We start from the raw sequence: 21,521 nt of genomic DNA on the forward strand, positions 1-21,521 counted from the left end.
CATTAGCAAAAAACATAAAGTGAGAAATGTACATTAAAATGATATATAACATTTAATAATGTATTCCGGTATCAAATGGCAAATTTCAACAATGCAAAAACCGCAGTGACTTTTGCACCAACCTATACTATTTAAAACTATAACTTTACATGAAACCATTTTATAGCTAACTCATCCTTTCTTCTCTTGTCAAGTAGGGATCAGGATGAATGCAAAGGTTGATACCTATCTTGCTTAGATCAAGAACACCCAATCTCTGAGTGAACTTCATTTCCCTGAAGCTTGGAGATCTTTGGGCAGAGGATGAAAGAGTTGATAATAAAATTACAGATTGTAGTTGGGGTTGGGGGACTGCTACCAAGACTGGAATTTGCCTTGAAGTCAGCAATCAACCCTTCAAAGCTAGGCTAACAAATCAAAGGCTTGTCATTTATTTGTTTTAAATTTTCCTGCAGGAAGGTTTTTAAGGATTTAAGAGTTCAATTTTATTGCACTGAGAGAGGCAGAGAGAGATTGCTATCTCTTGTCCTGAAAGAGCAAATAGCTTGGATAACTTCATTTTTCAAAATGCTATTTATACAACTGTGAGGTCATGGTAGTTTAGGTAGTTTAGACTTCCTGGGTCTTCCTGGATTGTAGCCAAGCGACTTTTTCATTTTCACATTACAAGGAAAATTGTCATGTCATCTTGGAGTGGTGTCACATTGCTGGGAAGGGCCCATTTTTATTGGCAGCATGATCCTCAAACCACTGAATTCACTATCACCCTGCTGTTTGATGGACTGGACCCACTTCTTGTCTGGAGAGTCTGTCCTCACCCTGACTGCACACAGTTCCCCAAACAGCACCTCTGCCAGCCTTGAGTAGAGACCAGTATCTGTGTGCTCCAGGAAAAGCCAGAGGACTCAAGACTGGCCCACTAAGAAACTGTGAGGCTTGTGGGTGTAGTGACATCAGAGCCATTTATTAACAGTTTGGGTTTATGTCTTGATTTCCCAGGGGCAGGGACGACAACGTGAGCAACTACTTACAGATCCCACAGGATCTAGGGGCTTTTTCCCACTAATTTTGGTCTGCCGGAAACCCGGATAAAAAAGTCACTCCTCCTTGAACGAAGTCCCTACCTGCAGCTGCTGGTGTCAGTACTGGAATCTCGTCCCAGTGTGACCTTCATTGCCTCTGTCAGTGTGACAGGTTCCACAGAGCTGTCACCCTGCAAACTCACCCTTCCTCCAGGAGCACGGGCACAGAGCTGCAGTGGAGGGTACCTGTGTGGCTTCCCTGTCTGACACAGATTTGCCTTCATGTGGTAAGTCCCACCTCACTCCCCCAGCTCCCAGGAAAGGGCTTTCTTAAACCAGCACAGCCCTGGAAGGGCCTCTCTTGTTTCAGGTGGCAGAACCGGCCCTTGTGGCATTCTGCAGGGCTTTGAAGTGAAAAGAACACATGGATGATGATTCTTGTGGTTTCCCTAATCCGTGTGCTGAGGGCAGAAGGAGCCAGGTGATCCTGTGTTTGAAATAAAACAGGTTACTCTTCTGAAAAAGGAGGAAGCAATTTGCTTCTATAAGTACAAATCCTCCTGATGAACCCCTGGGCCAGCCACCTCTAGCTGGCTTTCAAATGTGACAAATTGGTGCCATTTCCAGTGATGGCTGTGAGGCACTTTTCACAAAGCTCACTTGTTTTTCAGCAGCTCTCACCTCCACAAAGAGACAAAGGAAAACCTAGAGGCCTAGACTGTGGGGAAGAAGTGCCAGAACAATCTGCTGAAAGTTAAAAATAAGTCTCAAAGTCAGCTCACTGCTGTCTGTTTTCAAGGTCAGATTGACTGATGATTTCAGTCAAAACAGCCAAACTAGCTTCCCAGTGACCTCTGTTCAAGGTGGCTCCCCGTGGCACACCTGATGGCATCCATTCATGGCCCTACTGCTCAGAGGGCCTGTACTGCATGTGTAAGAGCTGAACAATAAGCAATGCATGACATCTTCCTCAATCAGCTTTTATACCAGTAGCTATTCACAGAGTTCTTATGAGTAGCTAAAATAATTCGAGAATCAGGCTCTGTGCAATATGTTAATATTTGGATACATTTTCTAATGAAATCCCTATAATCTCCTTACAGCCCTGTGAGAAGAGTACTGGTCACTACCCCCATTTTGAAGCAGGCTTTCCCAGTGTGCTGATTATTTTCTGTCTGCCTCGCTCCCATGAGTTCTCCACCCTTCACTACCCTGCACTGTGCTCAGAAGGCTGGTCCTTACAGACAGCACAACCCGACTCCCTTGTGAGCTGACTTTGGTAGGCCTCAGGAGATCAGAGTAGGAAGAGAACAGGTCAGGGTGCTTCTTTCCAACTCCCTCCTTCCTTGGGGAGCCATTTCTTGCATCAGCTGCAACTGTCCATGGACTACTCGGCAATTGGAAGCAGGCTTCCCTCCAAGGTGCTCGTGCTCACTGGGCTCTGGGACAGCATTTTCTCCTTTGTGCCTCCTGCCCAGATGAGTGATGGCTTCCCACTGCTGCTAGACCCTGGATGCCTATCTGGCTTGCTTGTTCCCTCTACCCTGTCTTCACCTCCATAAGTAGCCACTTCATTAAAGTATCTTCATTTGAACCAATGTGCTATTGCCAAGACCCTGAATAATACACCCAGCCAAAAAAGGTGCAGGCCAGAGATGCAAACTCATGGTATTCAACAGTAGGGGAGAAGAAACATAAGCTGAAAATAAAAAAAATAAAATGACAAGAGCTATGAGAAAGTCATAGAAAGTGTTATGGGAAATCAAAGGCCAACAAAAATACTTTGTAGAAGATGTAACATTGTGTTAGGCCTTTGAAAAATGGATAGAATGTAGACAGATGGATATGAAAGAGTTTCAGACATGGACAAAGACAGCAAGGCAAAAAAAAAGCATAGAGCACATCTTGGGAACAAAAGTGGTTCAACTGTAGGAGTGGATTAAACTTATGGATGACGTTTTTCAAACTCCATTCTTTTTTCGAGACAGGGTCTCACTTTGTCACCCAGGCTGAAGCGCAGTGGTACAGTCACAGCTCACAGTAACCTTGACCTCTCAGGCTCAAGCCCCCCAAGGAGCTGGGACTACAAGACATGCCACTAGGCTCAGCTAATTTTTGTATTTTTTTGTAGAGATGGGGTTTCACTATGTTGCCCAGGCTAGTCTTAAGCTCCTGAGCTCAAATTCTGTTCTTTAGAAGCCTACTATACTATGAACTGTTACTTCTGTATTGAAAAAAAGGATTCCGTGGTCAAATAAGATTGGGCACCTTTGAGATAAACGAACTTAACTAGATTTCTTTATGCAAGACTTCTCAGAGTATTTGAAATGGTAATATCCATATTTAACTACCTTTTTTTACAGACAATTTATTGACCTCTTCCAGAAGTGTGGGAGGGAATAGAGTTTGGGAAACACATATTGTCCAATAGCATTCTATAATCCTGTGGGTCTCCCTGGTAGAGCAACTCAGAACACCCTGTAGTGGCCAAATTCAGAGCATACTGCAAAGAGTTCTGCAGAAAGACAGTCAAATGTCATAAATCATGGACAACTGGCACCTAGAATGCCACCATGTAGCCATAGCGTGAGTAGTGAAATGTAATTAGCAGGCCAAGTGGAAACTGAATTTGTTATCTGACATGACCTGTAAGGAAACAATGGTAGACAGACCCTAAACGGAAGTTCAGATTAACATTCTGGAGAGTGTGGGAGCCCCAGTGGTAAAATTTCATGTACACTCACTGTGTCCTGTTCCTAGTGGCTGGCAAGCTAAATTATTTCCGATCTAATATTTTTAACCAATTAGAATTTTATTCATTAATTTAATCATTTATTAAATTAACATTAAATAAGCCTTTACAAAGAGCTAAGTTCTCTGCTAGACTATAGCAGAAAACTACAAAGACTGTAAAGGAAAACAAGACAGATTTCCTACTCATAAGGAGCTCTGGACTGCTTGAGTTTCAACATGTAAATTCATATAATTACAACATAAGATATAATTTTAATACAACCCTCTAAAAAACATAAGTAAAACTTACAAATCTACCACTGAAGGTTTTGGAAGCCTTCAGAGAACAGCTGATATTTGGGCTTGAAGGATGAATAGAATTTTCCAGAAAGTAAAGGAGAAACCTCATAAAAGACCCAAATTCAAATATCCAGATCGCACACTGAACCACATGAAAGCTTACTCCTTATAAAGGAGTAAAAAGAGAATCTAACATTTATGGATAAATATAAACAAAAATTGAAAACAAAATAATTTTCCATAAAAGATTTTTAAAGTTATAAAGATTTCAGAAAAAAAAATTCCAATATAAAATCTTCATTTTCTCTTTTCTTGATCATAAGATCCAGTATGCAGGTTAGAGTAGATCAGAGAAGCCCCATGCTGGCCACTGGACTTCAAATTTGACCAGAGAAAATGAGAAACACATAGTTATTCCAAAATGTTCCTAATATTTCAGTTTACAATAGTGCCCAGAGTATACAGGAAATTGCAAGTACTCAAGTCTATTTTTCTTTCTGATAATTTTAGATTGGCATATTCTAAGTAGGATTAGAGTAAAGCTTTTCCTTGCTGTGCAACTTTTTTTTCCTACCATATGTACAGATATGACAATTTAACCCTACAACGATTTTATATGTTAAGCTTTTATATATTACACCTTCACATATTTACATTTAGAGTGCCTTACTACCTATGTTTCCAAAGACTTAAAATGAGTAATCTATACTTAACAAAAATAGAAATTTTTAGAAAGTTTTGAATGTAATACAAATATATTTGTTTTCTGTATTAAGTGCTGTAGAGATTTGAGTGGTTTATCTTGTTAGATTTGTTTTTATTACAGGAATTTTACTATGGGGGTTTTATTTTTTACCATAGAAAATTTTAAATCCAGCATTATAAGAAAAATGTAATTTTGCCCTAAAAAAAAGCACTGACAAATATATAAACCTTGTAATATTCATGGTTCAATAGGTAATTGTTAAATGAATGAACTGATGGTACCATAGAGGAGATGGGAGGAGGAGACAAAAAATACAACCATGGCTCTCATTTGAATCTATAATTCTTCCTAAATTCAATAGTAAAACTCTCTTGCCTGTAGACCAGACCGAAGACAACAAGATTTGGGGGTGTCAACGGGAGTCCTGGGATACATTTTTTCTTATAAAGCCTGGATTAAACTTTTTAGCATTGATAATATAACAGTTTGATTTATTCATTTATTCATTCAACAATTTTCAAAAACATTTATTGAGCATTCACAGTAGTAACAATAGCAGCAGTGATAGTAATGATAATAATTGTAATAATAATATGTATTGCCAATTCAGAATTTACTTTGTGCTGACCTTGATGCTATGGGTTTTGTACTGATTATCTCACTGAATCTTTACAACACCCCTAAATCAGTCTCATTGTGCAGATGAGAAAAGTGAGGCACAGAAGGTCACGTAACTTGCCCACATTCACCCAATGAATAAATGAATTCTAAGTTGAATCCAGGTCAGTCTGACCACAGAATTTCATATCCTTCGCTACTCCAGGATCCCATGGTAGGCACCGTGGGTGCCCCCAAATTAAAAAATGATGTGGATCATCTTCCCATAAGGATTACTATGTCATAAGCTCAAAGACTGTAACAGTAGGTTATCCAGGTTCTCTATTGACAGACAAGAAATCAAGGTCAATGAGTGTGGTGATTTACCCAAGGTCACACAGCACGTCTATGGCTAAGACATATTTAGAGTGCCCCACCCTGTGTTGACTTTCATTCCAATTCTCTTTTCACTCACTACACAGAGCCAAAAACCCCCACTTAGTGCGTAAACTACAAGATCCACGTAACACTTTGTTATTATCAAAGAAATATGAAACCATATGGAAATAATTTTGAAATATGCCCATTTATCTCCTTAGAAATAATCCTTTTTGTTAACTTTCAAACTGACTTAAATTGTTGAGGCTACATATGGATCTTGGTCTTATGAAAAATTAGCACTAAAATTGAGTTGAGTTGAGGTTGAGTTTAGAGTTAGTGCTGGTCATGCCACCCTAAGCTTCCAAGTATCATTCAGTCCCATCTTGTTTCCTGCTTTGGGGTCATTTAACAGGTCATTTGTGAGTTATTACATAACTGGAACAAAAGCAAGATAGAATCGAAAGGATACTTAGAGCTGGAGTGACATCAGAAACTGATGCAACCTCCTTATTGTCAGGACGGACGGGAAAAGGCAAGTCTGGGAAGCAATATAACACAATGGAATCCAGCAAAAGAATGGGGCAGACTGGGCAGAGGTCACAGCTGTGATCCTTTGTACTGTAGTATGGCACCGAGTACACTATTTTAAAACTTTGAACCTCAGATCCTCATCTGCAGAATGACGAAAATCATAGCTTCTCTATTTGTCTTGAAGATTACACATAATAAAATATACTCCACAGTATCTGGCATATAGTATGCATTCACTAAGCATAGATACAACTTAGTCCTAGTTCTGCTCCCTTAATTTATGCATTGATTTTCTCATCTATACAGTGGATATTTTTCTTCTTGTCTATGTTACAAAGCAGTTTTGTGAACACAGTGAGGTAATGTCCAGATCTTTATGCTTTGAGCTTCAGCTCAAATTCTACCTCAAAGAAGCTTTCAGCACCGGCCAGAGTGGGAATTAATGATTCTCTCTTCCATGTTCTCTAGCTCATGTCTGTATCCTGATCCAGCTGATATCTTGCTTTCTCCTATATTTGATTTTGTTTATGTCTGTTGCATAAATTCCTCGAGCTGAGGGGTATTTGTTTTCTCTCCCTGACAGCCCAAATAACCTTATACAGAGTGGATGATCAGAAAATGTGTGGGCTTTGCCCTGAATGTATTTTCAACAACTCGATTGCTATGCATATAAAAAGTATTTGGGAATTACATTTAAAGAGTTGAACTGAGTTCTTAAGAAGCAGTGAGGATTTCGGTTTTGGTTCCCCCCACCCCCTCCCCACCGGGGAGGGAAATGGGACAAGTACAAAAAGAAAAGCAAACCTCTAATCTTAGCATGAAGACATCTGCTGTTTACATTGGTCATTTGTCTCAGAGGTCAAAATACAGTTCTATCACCGTCCTTATGGCAATCGTGATGACAACCTAACAGCCAGGAAGTAGCCTCTCATTTTACTCTTGGTAGCTCCGAGGAACAACAAAAGCTGGTGGTGCATGTTCAAACCCTGAGCCCCCGTGGGACATCTGTAGTTAAAGAGTCCTGCCTATTAGCTCTTTGGATAGTGGGCGGTAGTCCCTGAGACCAGGTGAAGTACTATTGTGCTCTTAGGCCCTTCTGTGCCTCAGTTTTTCTCTCTGAATGATGGGAATAATCATCTTGTTCTCCATGAATCTACCTTGAAACATTGCAACTAGTAGGAAAAAAAAAAAAGCAATGAATGTCAAAGCTGACTGAGGTGGTACTGGAGGACTACACTCCGAAGCAGAGCCAAGTGTGATAAATATAACAATACCTAATATTTATTAAGGGCTTGTTCCATGTAAGAAACTGTCCTATGCACACTATGTATATTCATTCAATTCTTAAAAGAACTCTATGAGAAAGTCCTGGTTTTACAGAGGAGGAAACTGAGGTACAGAAAAGTTAAGTGAAAAGCCACACAACTAGTAGCGTTAGACCTTGGATTGGTACCCCATAGTCAGATGCCACAGGCCACTCTTAATTATGTTGCTGTATGGTCCTCCTATAGGTATCTCTTTAAGTTTGTGCCTAGCACAATGTTTTCCATGTAATAGGTGATCAATATATATTTGTTGGATTGAAGTGACTCTAATACAACTTGAGCATGGTTGATAAATGTCTCCCTTCTTCCCTTCCTTCCAGCTACATCTCCAGTTCCTCCGTTAAGATACTTACCTTTTAATGGTGTTTCTTCAATTGGGAGCTACAGACACTTAGAGATCCTCAATTTAACTTTTAAAATTTTTATAATAAAAGATAAATATAAACACATTCTGGATCATTGGGATGACCATCTCATGCCAAGTGCTGCCTCTTGATTGCAGCACCTGTGTGTACTAGTCTTTGGCAGCAAGAGTTACCACTTCACTTGCTATGCTAATAAGAAAGAAATAGCACAAATACCTAAATAATGTATTAGAGTCAAGAGAAACCCATTGCAATGACATGGTGTGGGCAAAGGAGATATGGTAGATGGAACGAAGGAAAGAGGTGCGAGAATTGAGTTTGCATTGGGCACCTCACACATCATGAGAGTGGTAGAGCCACAGGGAACTCAAAGGTACCGACGCCTCAGCTGTCAGTACCATGCAATGCTGGTAGTAGTCCAGGAAACGCTACTAATTTCAATTTTATTATTCTGGAAGAAAATTTTTATAAATCTGTTTTGGTTTTATTTGCGAGTTGTTCAAAAGCTGTAACCTAAGTTTATATCTGGTTTTGTGTCTGTGTGTGTTTTGAGACAGGGTCTTGGTCTGTCACCCAGGTTGGAGTGCAGTGGTGATCATAGCTCACTGCAACCTCCACCTCCTGGGCTCAAGCCATTCTCCCACCTCAGCCTCCCAAATAGCTGAGACCATAGGCGTGTGCCACCACAGCTGGCTAGGTTTTTTGTATTTTTTATAGAGATAGGGTTTTGCCATGTTGCCCAGGCTGGTCTCAAACTCCTAAGTTCAAGCAATCTGCCCACTTTGGTCTTCCAAAGTGCTGCGATTACAGGCGTGAGCCACTGAGCCTGGCCTATATCTCTATATATTAATGTGACATTTTAAAAGAAAACAATTGAAGCTAAGCTAAGAAAATTTTGCCCTTAAAATGGTGGAAAATATCAGTTTCCTTTCTATTTAAGAAACACCAGGCCGGGAGCAGTGGCTAGCGCCTGTAATCCTTGCTGAGAAGGGAGGATACTTGAGCCTAGGAGGTCTACACTGCAGTGAGCTATGATCCTGCTACGGCACTCCAGAATGAGCTACAGAGGGAGTACTTGTCTCGAAAATAAAAGAAAAGACCACACAATAATGTGTTCAGGGCTTTCTCATTTAAAAGTAACTGCAAACACCAATGTATTAGGCATATCAGTAACACCTTGGTGTGAAATAGTACTTTAGACCTTCCCTTTCTGAGAGTAGGCTTTGATAGGAGAAAGGAAAGCTACTAGCTTGATAGAAAGCATGGCTCAGTGCAAAATCTTGTCCTACCATTCAGTAGCTGTGTAACTTTGGGAAAGTCATTAAACCTCTCCAAACCTCCTGTTCCTTATAAAATTAGTGTAATCTCTGCACCTTCTTCACCACAATGGCCTATATGTAAAGCTCTTGACCGAAAACGCTCAATACACGGTAATCTATATTAAATAGGAAGGCTCTAACACTAGGACCTTAAATGGCAAGGTCTCCAGCCTGGTTAGGAGGGGACTCCCCGCACACCCCCCACCCTGGCCCCCAACCACCACCACCAAGATACCGACCGCTGGGAGTGACTCAGGGAAGCAGGCCCACTGGACAAGGAGGTGGCTCCACCAGCTGGTGCCCCGATGAAGAACTGAGGCCAGTGGGCTCGCCAGCCAGCCCGCCGCTCAGAAGCTGCCAAGCACCCCCGGTGCTTTGGGCCCCACGCAGAGCACTGGGTGCTGTAAGGAAATGCAAAGCATTGGTGGCCCTGCCATGGGAATACAGGTTTCTGTTCTTTGGAGGCACCGGAGAAACGAGGAGTTCGGTCAACACCTTAAGGCGCTAAAATCGTACGTGGGGGTAGGGAGCACACAGGTTCTGAACCAATTCTTCAAATTTGCCCAGGGCTCCCCATGCACCAGGTGTGGCCCGCGTCCCTAGTTCTAGGCTGTTGGGGGAAGGGTCGCCTTTTGTAGGGGACCTGGTCTTTTTGCGAGCTGGCAGCGTGCTGCCAGCAGCGAAGGCCGTAGTCTCGCTCAGGAGGCCGCGCCCCAGACCCGGTGATGCGCGGTGTTCAAAGAGTGACGGCGCGCGGGTCCCGGGCAGGAGAGTCCGCCAGAGCCGGCGCTGCCTGGCGCCGAGAGGCCGGGACTGGCGAGTGCTGCCGCGGCACCCGGGCCCACCTGCGCAGGGACGCTCGGCCTCAGGCCCTCTGGGCTGCTCCACCCTGCTCCGGCCGCAGGCGGGCGGCGAGGGGAGGGGGGCACGGTCTATGTGCAGTGGGGCGGGCGGCGGCCGCGCGGCTTCCCCGAGGCCGGAGGCGGGGCGGGCGGGCCTCGGGTGGCGCGGGGGGCGGACCCGCCAGCTGCCTGCGCTGCTCGCCCGCTCGCTCGCACTCGGCTGTGCGGCGGGGCAGGCATGGGAGCCGCGCGCTGTCTCCCGGCGCCCACACCTGTCTGAGCGGCGCGGCGAGCCGCGGCCCGGGCGGGCTGCTCGGCGCGGGTGAGTGCGGGCACCGACTGGGGCATCCGCCCGGGCGCGGGAGAGGCGAGGCGCCGGGAGGAGCGGGACAAAGGGCCGGGTATGCGCGGGGTAGGGTAACTGCGGGCTGCTGGAGGCACCGGAGACTTCGCCAGGGCCGTCCTCGGGGTTCCGGGACACGGGCTGGGGGCCTGAAGGAGCTCTGGGGAGTCGGCGGGGGCTGCAGGGCATTTGGATTCATGCGGTGTCACCCATGAAACGGATGGGGAAAGAAGATTTTGAGACTGCTGTCTTGGGTGCAGGATGTTGGTTGGGAAGCAGAGAGAGCCGGCTCTCGGCAAACTGTCCTTCAGCGGGGGCGATGGCTACACCCCTACGCACCCCCCACACACCACCACCACTACTTCTTTTCCTTGAGTTTTGCATATACCCGATCCCATCAAGTTCTGAATATTAATTTTTAACCCTGGGCATGTGATTGTGAACACACCTAAGCAAGCAAGAGAAGTACAGAAGTGCAGCAAATACAGGCTGGGAAATAGAATCTTTTCTCTGGAGTCGTAGTGGATGTCCGTGTGCGTTCCGGGGGTGCTAACCCTAGACACTACAGTCTGAACTAACAACAGTTGTTGTAAGCAAATAGTTCTTCTGCCTGTAGGCATTCATCACGAGTTAAGTTTTAAATAAAAGTTTTAAAGTTTTAAAAGGAGCGGGAGAAGACTTGTTCAGATAAAGGAACACCACCACTCCCCTCCAGAATACAAATTAGGTTTGCTTTCCAGCACCTCAGGAGAAAGCAGCTGATAAAAATCCTGTTTGTTTTACTGCCCACTGGGTGACACCAGTAAGAATTAAGAAACTCAGTGTAGGTATTGGAATAGGGCTTGCTTCTGTCAGCTCCTGAAACTAAATTTGAGGGCTCCCTGTGCACCCCTTAGGAACAGGTAGGCCAATGCCAGAATCCTCTTCACATGGCCGTGTGAGAAAGAATTTAATTTACAGATGAAGTCAGCTGTGGTCAAAAGCCCTACGTCAAAGTAGTATCAGGATATTTATTGCATGTTGTTTCAAGATCCTACTTGTGCGTGAGAGTATTTGTGACAGGTTTATAACCGTGCCTACCTACCATGAAGTCTGTCAGGAGTGGATTGGAGGTGAAGTGGGGAGAAGGAACTTAGAAAATGCCCCCAGACGCCACTATGTTTGTTTGTGAAAGTGTTTGCACCTCATCTGCATATGAAAAGGTTGTTTCACTTGCAGTTTTCCTAGTTAAATAAAGTCAAGCGGTAACTTGTCCTTTCCCGTGCCTGAACTGGGAAGAAAGCCTTTTTCCAAGGTACCTAATATGGATCTCATTTTTGTAACACTGACGACTTATTCAGCTGGATGGTTAACATGGATGCATTTTCTGGTTGTAGCATAAGTGTCCGTTAATGTGTCTGAGAACATTTTTGTCCCCAGTCTGCAATGGTTAATAGTCTCAGGTTCTCCCACGTAGCTCTTCTCAGATCCCTTAGGATTTCACTCACCAGGCATTATTGATGCCTAACTCCCACAGACTCCAGGGAATTTCTCATGTTCTCAACATTAGCAGGGTTTTTTGCACTCTGTTCTTGTTCTGCCAGGTTTGTCCCAGGCTCAATTTAGTTTACCTAAAATCCGATAGAGAAGAGGCTAAACTTCATTTGACCACAAGATTGTGTTTAGGGTTGCTGGACTTGTGAGTGCCTTGCAGTTTCCTGTACAAGACTAATTCTTAAACAATTATGTGATTAGGTCTGTTTTGCCTTAACAGGGTCTGTGACTCAGGAAAGCAAGAACAAGCCTGACTGCAGAGTATTCACAGAGCTTAGTTCATTTTTAAGCATTTGCTTTAGGATTTAGCATGGTTTCACTGTTCCATATCACTGATTCCATGGAAGCCCCTTTGTCATCTCTCCACATGGTGTCCAAAACCTGTATCTTTGCAAACTTTCCTGCTGTTTCTTTCTGTCATTACTGTTTATAGCGGCTGCAGGAATTCACAATTTGTACAATAGAGAATACATGACCTAAGGATTAGGTTTTCCCTCCCAGCACTTGTTTGCTATAGGAGTTAAATCATTCTCTCAAACAGTGGCCCTCTTGAGGAGACCTGTGTTGTTGCAGTTTTCAAGACTAAGGTGCCGTGCAGGAGATAGTAGTCACTGCATCCAGTCTCCAAAGAGATTGTTGTTTGCATATCTGTTAATTATGCAAAGTCCCACCACCAAGGGCCTATGAAGTGGCAGCATCCTCAAAAAGTATAAATATTTTCAGACAGTGGCTCATATTGAGTGATGGAGAGTGGACTGTGTAACCCATTTATGAATCAGATACCCAAAGCTGGAAAAGGAATAGTTTCTGTATTACTAAGCATGGTGAAAAAATATTTTCTTACCTTCATTTTCCATTCTTCCCTGCCAGTTAGGTGAAATGATGCACGGAAACACTTGGTTGGAAACCTTAACAGATAATTTATGTATATGAGGAATCTTTATTCAGCAAAAGCTTATTCCTAGAAATGAAACGTTATAGACCTAAATTTTCTTCATCCAGACTTAGGTAAAAGGATGAGATTTGAAAATCTTCATTCCATTTTTAAGGTATGAATCTTCCAGGCAGCTCTGCAAGGATAAGGTGATTCATTTATAAGGGTGAGAGAGAATTTAAAATTATGTAACTCATTAGTTACCTTTCCAGGTGTGGGATTATGAATGTTTTCATTACATCTGTGTATACCTTAGATGAGTGTTTATGTTTAAATAAACTTAAACAGGTATAGCACAGGCTTACCCAGGGTTTATACAAATAGGAACAATAATTATTTGTCTTCTGAGGAATTACTCCATGATCATGAGAGTTGAGAAATTAATGTAAATCCACCAACCTAATTTTAAAGCATCACAGTTTTGCCTCATTTGTTGTGTCGTTAATGAGGATGAGTCAGGGAAGGCTGTGAATGCCTCAGGAAAGACCCTTAATGGACAGGAGGGTTGTTTCCCCCTCAGGCTTTTCTTTGGGGCCTGTCTTAAGAGCGTACACACACAGCCATCCCTCCACTCAGTTCTTGAAAGCTGCCTTCTGCTGGAGTCACAATTTGTACAATAGAGAATATATGACCTAAGGATTAGATTTTCCCTCCCAGCACTTATTTGCTATAGGAGTTAAATCATTCTCTCAAACAGTGGCCCTGTTGCAGACTGATCAGGGAAATCTTGTCTGCCAGATAGATGAGAAATTAGCGTGATTCATTTTCCTTTTCCTTTCCCCCTCCTTTGCCTCCACCCTCCATAATTCCATGTATCAATGGTCCTGAGAAGTAAATGACAGTACAGACACTGTAGACAGCATCGTCCCTGACCTGGACTTCTGTGATTCTGGAAAATTATAAAATTAGGGAATCCTGGACCTAAAAAGACCAGAGCTAAAAAGACCAGCTAAAGCAATCATCTGGTTGAGGATGCTATTCAGAAGAATTTCTAAAGCACCCTAAATGAACATTTGGTAAAGGACTAAGCAACTTAAGAAGCTTGTAGCTTTAATACAGACATCAGTTTAAACCCATGTAAGGGCTTGAGAACCCACAGCTGTATCTTCTAATTTCTGATTAGATATTTTAAAAATATCTAAGCCTAATCAGTTTGAAATAATTTGATGGGCATTAGTTTCTAAAAGTCTGCATTCGTTTCTAAATCTGAATTAAAGTTTTTTAAATGCAATTTTATAACTTTTAGGGTTACATGGAAGCTTTAAGCAAGATATATAATGCTGTCAGAACAAAGTCTTATCACACAAGTTAGTAAATAGCGTTTAGTAATGTAGAGAACTTGGAAGCAGAGTTGCAAACTAATAGAAATTGGGACTTTTTAAGTCTCTGAAAAGTTTATTCTTCAAAGTTAAAGCTTCACACGGTCCTGTTGGGTTAGCAGTTTGTTTTTTTCTTATAGATGGCTGGCTTCTCCTTCACTCCTGGCTCAATGAACAGAATTCAAGTTGTAAGAACTCTGAATTAGTAATATTCTATCATGCAGTAGACTCTTTAGCATTCTCTAACAGGATTCTGTGATTCATAACTGATCCCAAAGTTTCTTGAGACGTAATCATTCATCATTTTGCCAAAGAATACATTTGATCCTCTATATTGAGAGGTTGGAGTAAGGCTGTGGCTAATGAAAGAGGATATTGTAACTGCCATGTTCTTCATGCACATTGAAAATATTATCTGTAGCTGATGATAATACATAGTATAATACTACCTCATCTCCTACTCTGTCTCCCCCAAGAATCGTATTTTAAAAACAAGAACACTTGGCAGGCTGGACCTCTGCATTCTGTGTTTTCTTTCTTAAGATAAGCTGAAGTAAAACTTGGCTTACCATGTCTGCTGCTCAGTGTAAGCCACATTAACATCCCCCACATTACTCAAAGGGAGGAGAGGATGGTGCGTTGAGGCCCAAGATACAGCCATGTGGGAGATATATGACTCCTCCTAGTCCCTGTCACACTTGGCAGGGATTCTGGTGTGAGTGGGGCATTTAGTCACCTAGACAGCAACTTATATAGAGAAAAGGCTGCTCAAGTCCTAGATAGATAAGCCCAAGGGATGAGTCCTTAGCCAGTAGGTGAGAATAATCAGAACCATGCCCCACAGATCTCCTAAAGGGTTGTCATCACCACACCCATTTCACTGCCAAGTTCTCCATTGGAGAGGAGGACTCAGCTAGCATTGGCATCCCCTTCCTAGTCCACTTAAAACCTTTAGTCTTGGCAATACTCCCAACAAGCACATACAAACAGATGTGTGCACATATGCAAGCACCCCATGTTTTCAAGGATTTAAAGAAATAATTAAATGTATTTCCTTCCTACAAAAGGGCAGAGGGACCCTTCCTATTTGGAAAGATGGAGACAAGTAGAATTTCAAGGAATTAGGGAGTCCCAAGGAACTGGCTTTTCCAGGACCTTATTTCTTTCTTTTCCTATCCCTATTCTCCCTGACTGAAGTGGAAGCCAAGAGAAAAAGTCAAGCTAAAAGGTCCCAGAGGTGGGTGGGGCACACACATATGTTAGAAACACAGTGTGGATATTGGGAATGAGAATGGGCATGCTCAGCTATACTCCATCAGATCATTGGGATTTTCCACTTTTATATAAAAGGGAGCAAAAGGCACCCAAAGTTGCCAGTAGATCTGTACTTTCAAACAGGAAGAGAATGAGAATAACAAAACAGTTTCTTCCTGACTTCTGCTGTGTTCGGAGAGCCTCTTGAGACCCACCCCTTCTGGGTCCTTGTTTTTGGGTGCTTGGTTGTGAATGAGTTACCCTACCTGCTGAGTCAGCTTCTATTAAACCAGAAGAGTCAGAGCCACTGAGAGCCAACTGATGCTTAAACATTTATGAAAGCACTTTCAGTCTTCCTCGTTGTTGTTTTTCTTGTGGGATGGTTGATCTGGGCATTTAAACATACCTTGCAGTATAAAATCCAAACTTCTTCATTTAGTACACATAGCCCTTCAGAATCTAGCTCTTGCCTGCTGCCTCCACCACTTCCTCTACTCCACCCTTGCTGAGCTAAGTGTGATTCCAAAATTACTCACATGGTTGCATGTTGCTGTGCCCTTGCACAGACTCTTGTTTCCCTTCCTTAAGTATCCCCTTCTCTCTGTCTTATGTTATCAGACTTCTTTTCAACTTCGCACCCATCTGAAACATCAGGTGATGCCTGGAAAATTTCTAGGCAATTTGTTCATTGAGAGGGTAAATTTAAATTACACAGCTTACTGAATGACCGAGGCATCAAGGAGGGACAGCTCCACGGTGTCACCTTTACTAGGACTCCTATTGCTTCTAAACGATGGGTACATTTGAAAAGAATGGGTGCATTTGCCAAATAATACATTTGGTCCTCTGTATTGAGAGGTTGGAGTGAGGCTGTGGCATACTTTTTCTCAAGCATCACTTCTCCTAGAAGGCCTCTCTCATTCTTACTCCCACAATTGGCCTCAAGCTGTTTCTCTGAGCTACCACATCATCCATGTACATCATTGTCATTAGCGTCAGCGTGCAACAGTCATTCACTTTTCCATTGATACAAGCATCCATTTAACAAATCTTTGTCGAGTGCTAGCACAGGCCCAAATTTAAGGGATTTAGTTGGGAATACAGATATAAACAACTGAAAAAGTAACCAATGGTAACAGTTCACAGTGTTATAGCTGATGCAATATTAGAGCTTTAGATATCGACAAAGATCCTAGTAGTGTACAACATAATCCAAAGGAAGAAGGAATATTTTATTAGAAACCTGGCCACTCTGGAACTCAATAGATATAATAGTAAAGGTTGTTGTATTCAAAGTAAAAAACAAGACAAAACAAAAAATCTCATACCCTTTCTCGAATGCACCATCATTTAAAAACCATAGGAGTGGTGGTAATTGTGACACTGTGGAGCTGTCCTTCTTTGATGTCTCAGTCACTCAGTAAGCCGTGTAATTTAAATTGACCCTCTGAGTGAGCAAGTTGCTCTGAAAATTTTCCAAGTACATGTTACAATGAGAATGAGAGAAGGAGGAGGGAAAGGCAGGGGCATCATGAAGGTAGAAGAGGAGGAGGTTTAGAATCAAGCACAAAGAGGGCTCAAAATTACATGGAAATTGGGGCTGGTCAGTCAATTAGCCAGGAGACTAATGACTTTATTCATGCTACTCTGCAGTCTGCCATCATTAGGGACATCTTAAACATAGAAAGGAAGGAACACCCAATTTCACTTCAGGCGCCCAGCCACAGGAACGTTCCTAAGGTTGAGCCTTTGCATTGAAAGTGAGACCGTTATCTAAGGATTCCTCTTCACACCCTGATTCCTGAGGAGGGTTTGAAGACTCAGAAACAATGACAGGCCTGCTGCTGGGCTTTGCTGTCTGCAGTAAATGAACGTTCAGCCCTTGCCTTCCTGACCTGCTTGTCTTTGTTTCTACAGAACAGTGCTCGGCATGGCAGGGATTCCAGGGCTCCTCTTCCTTCTCTTCTTTCTGCTCTGTGCTGTCGGGCAAGTGAGCCCTTACAGTGCCCCCTGGAAACCCACTTGGCCTGCATACCGCCTCCCTGTCGTCTTGCCCCAGTCTACCCTCAATTTAGCCAAGCCAGACTTTGGAGCCGAAGCCAAATTGGAAGTATCTTCTTCCTGTGGACCCCAGTGTCATAAGGGAACTCCACTGCCTACTTATGAAGAGGCCAAGCAATATCTGTCTTATGAAACGCTCTATGCCAATGGCAGCCGCACAGAGACACAGGTGGGCATCTACATCCTCAGCAGTAATGGAGGTGGGGCCCAACACCGAGACTCAGGGTCTTCAGGAAAGTCTCGGAGGAAGCGGCAGATTTATGGCTATGACAGCAGGTTCAGCATTTTTGGGAAAGACTTCCTGCTCAACTACCCTTTCTCAACATCAGTGAAGTTATCCACGGGCTGCACCGGCACCCTGGTGGCAGAGAAGCATGTCCTCACAGCTGCCCACTGCATACACGATGGAAAAACCTATGTGAAAGGAACCCAGAAGCTTCGAGTGGGCTTCCTAAAGCCCAAGTTTAAAGATGGTGGTCGAGGGGCCAACGACTCCACTTCAGCCATGCCCGAGAAGATGAAATTTCAGTGGATCCGGGTGAAACGCACCCATGTGCCCAAGGGTTGGATCAAGGGCAATGCCAATGACATTGGCATGGATTATGATTATGCCCTTCTGGAACTCAAAAAGCCCCACAAGAGAAAATTTATGAAGATTGGGGTGAGCCCTCCTGCTAAGCAGCTGCCAGGGGGCAGAATTCACTTCTCTGGTTATGACAATGACCGACCAGGCAATTTGGTGTATCGCTTCTGTGACGTCAAAGACGAGACCTATGACCTGCTCTACCAGCAATGCGATGCCCAGCCGGGGGCCAGCGGGTCTGGGGTCTATGTGAGGATGTGGAAGAGACAGCAGCAGAAGTGGGAGCGAAAAATTATTGGCATTTTTTCAGGGCACCAGTGGGTGGACATGAATGGTTCCCCACAGGATTTCAACGTGGCTGTCAGAATCACTCCTCTCAAATATGCCCAGATTTGCTATTGGATTAAAGGAAACTACCTGGATTGTAGGGAGGGGTGACACAGTGTTCCTTCCTGGCAGCACTTAAGGGTCTTCATGTACTTATTTTAGGAGAGGCCAGATTGTTTTTTGTCATTGGCGTGCACACGTGTGTGTGTGTGTGTGTGTGTGTGTGTGTGTAAGATGTCATATAATCTTTTACCTATTTCTTAAAATTGCAAGATGACTGGCTTTACTATTTGAAAACTGGTTTGTGTATCATATCAAATATCATTTAAGCAGTTTGAAGACATACTTTTGCATAGAAATGAAAAAAATACTGATTTGGGGCAATGAGGAATATTTGACAATTAAGTTAATCTTCACGTTTTTGGAAACTTTGATTTTTATTTCATCTGAACTTGTATCAAAGATTTATATTAAATATTTGGCATACAAGAGACATGAATTCTTATATGTGTGCATGTGTGTTTTCTTCTGAGATTCATCTTGGTGGTGGGTTTTTTTGTTTTTTTAATTCAGTGCCTGATCATTAATGCTTCCATAAGGTAGTGTTCCCATTTAGGAACTTTGACAACATTTGTTAGGCAGTTAGAATATTTTGGATTTGGAGGCATTTGCACAGTAGTCTTTGAACAGTAAAACGATGTGTTGACTATACTGATACACATATTAAACTATACCTTATAGTAAACCAGTATCCCAAACTGCTTTTAGTTCCAAAAATAGTTTCTTTTCCAAAGGCTGTTGCTCTACTTTGTAGGAAGTCTTTGCATATGGCCCTCCCAACTTTAAAGTCATACCAGAGTGGTCAAGAGTGTTTATCCCAACCTTTCCATTTAACAGGATTTCACTCACATTTCTGGAACTAGCTATTTTTCAGAAGACAATAATCAGGGCTTAATTACAACAGGCTGTATTTCCTCCCGGCAAACAGTTGTGGTCCCACTAAAAACAATCATAGCATTTTACCCCTGGATTATAGCACATCTCATGTTTTATCATTTGGATGGAGTAATTTAAAATGAATTAAATTCCAGAGAACAATGGAAGCATTGCTTGGCAGATGTCACAACAGAACAACCACTTGTTTGGAACCTGGCACAGTCTTCCAGCCTGATCAAAAATTATTCTGCATAGTTTTCAGTGTGCTTTCTGGGAGCTATGTACTTCTTCAATTTGGAAACTTTTCTCTCTCATTTATAGTAAAAATACTTGGAAGTTACTTTAAGAAAACCAGTGTGGCCTTTTTCCCACTAGCTTTAAAAGGGCCCCTTTTGCTGGAATGCTCTAGGTTATAGATAAACAATTAGGTATAATAGCAAAAATAAAAATGGGGAGAATGCAAAATGGATCAGAATCATGCCTTCCAATAAAGGCCTTTACAAATGTTTTATCAATATGATTATCAAGTCACAGCATATACAGAAAAGACTTGGACTTATTGTATGTTTTTATTTTATGGCTCTTGGCCTAAGCACTTCTTTCTAAATGTATCAGGGAGAAAAAAGCAAATGGACTACAAGCACATGTTTGCTGTGCTTGCACGCCAGGTAAACCTGCACTGTAGCAATTTGTAAGCACATTCAGATGGAGCACTGTCACTTAGACATTCTCTGGGGGATTTTTTGCTTGTCTTTCTTGAGCTTTTTGGAAGGATAATTCTGATAAGGCACTCAAGAAATGTACAACCACAGTGCCTTCTTCAAATCATATGAGAAATACTATGCATAGCAAGGAGATGCAGAGCCGTCAGGAAAATTCTGAGTTCCAGCACAATTTTCTTTGGAATCTAACAGGAATCTAGTCTGAGGAAGAGAGGTCTCCATTTCTATGTCTGGTATTTGGGGGTTTTGTTTGTTTTTGCTTTAGCTTGGTGAAAAAAAGTTCACTGAACACCAAGACCAGAATGGATTTTTTTTTTTTTTAAAACAGATGCTCCTTTTATGAAGCACCTTGATTCCTTGATTTTGATTTTTTGCAAAGTTAGACAATGGCACAAAGTCAAAACGAAATCAATGTTCAGTTCACAAGTAGATGTAATTTACTAAAGAATGATACACCCATATGCTATATACAGCTTAACTCATAGAACTGTAAAAGAAAATTATAAAATAATTCAACATGTCCATCTTTTTAGTGATAATAAAGCATGGTATTAAACTATCATAGCAGTTGACAAAAAAAGAAAAAAGGACTCGTGGCATTATTAATATAATTAGTGCTTTACATGTATTAGTTATACATATTAGAAGCATATTTGCCTAGTAAGGCTAGTAGAACCACATTTCCCAAAGCGTGCTCCTTAAACACTCAGGCCTTATGATTTTCTACCAAAAGTAAAAAGGGTTGTATTAAGTCAGAGGAAGATGCCTCTCCATTTTCCCTCTCTTTATCAGAGGTTCACATGCCTGTCTGCACATTAAAAGCTCTGGGAAGACCTATTTTAAAGGGACAAGTTGAGGTTGTAAAATCTGCGTTTAAATAAACATCTTTGATCACAAAACCCTTGTTTTCTCATATAATGCCTATAAGCAATCTGGTGTTCTAATAAATACATTCTGGGGATCTCTATAACAGCATTTTGGTTGAGGTGATAATGTAGAAAGAATGATGAGTCCGAATGGGGTCAGGTGTCTGTGCCTATAGGGTTTAACCAGACCCTGTAACCAGGATTTGGAAATCTTCACAGCGTGAAATTAGAAATAATAAATTTGAAAATTATCTGTCCCTGAGAATCAGAAGTTTGTGGCAGAACTGGGGACACATATTTTACATAGACTTTACTCCAAATTTTGAATTTTGGAAAGGAGATAGTGTTTTTAAAAGGTGGGAAAATAGCCTTAAAGAGGTAAAGAAATATGAGCAGAGTTGTATGTGTATTCTTTCTTTTTACTGTTTTTGGACCAAAAAGGGATTGAAATACCAAGGTCATGCTCCCAATTCCCTGTTCTTTGTGTAGCTAAGTCTACCTGCTTGGGGAGATGGGAAGTAC

At 42.2% G+C, this 21,521-nt stretch overlaps 1 protein-coding gene across 3 annotated transcripts; it reads left to right on the forward strand.

Annotated features, from left to right (window-relative positions):
* Window positions 1–1,184: 1,184 nt before the first annotated feature.
* PRSS23 (serine protease 23) lies at window positions 1,185–21,032 on the forward strand. 3 transcript variants are annotated; one of them, XM_032167113.2, is made up of 2 exons: window positions 1,185–1,309; window positions 17,422–21,032. In XM_032167113.2, the coding sequence occupies exon 2, from the start codon at window positions 17,435–17,437 to the stop codon at window positions 18,584–18,586; it is 1,152 nt and encodes a 383-aa protein (XP_032023004.1). In that variant the 5' UTR covers window positions 1,185–1,309; window positions 17,422–17,434; the 3' UTR covers window positions 18,587–21,032. The 3 variants fall into 3 exon arrangements, with proteins under 3 accessions (XP_032023004.1, XP_032023003.1, XP_032023005.1); XM_032167112.2 differs by lacking the exon at window positions 1,185–1,309 and adding an exon at window positions 10,323–10,443; XM_032167114.2 differs by lacking the exon at window positions 1,185–1,309 and adding an exon at window positions 10,334–10,443 and having other exon boundaries at window positions 17,427–21,032.
* Window positions 21,033–21,521: the final 489 nt, after the last annotated feature.

The sequence above is a fragment of the Hylobates moloch genome, unplaced genomic scaffold (assembly GCF_009828535.3).
Source record: "Hylobates moloch isolate HMO894 unplaced genomic scaffold, HMol_V3 SCAFFOLD_11, whole genome shotgun sequence".
Lineage (NCBI taxonomy): Eukaryota > Metazoa > Chordata > Mammalia > Primates > Hylobatidae > Hylobates > Hylobates moloch.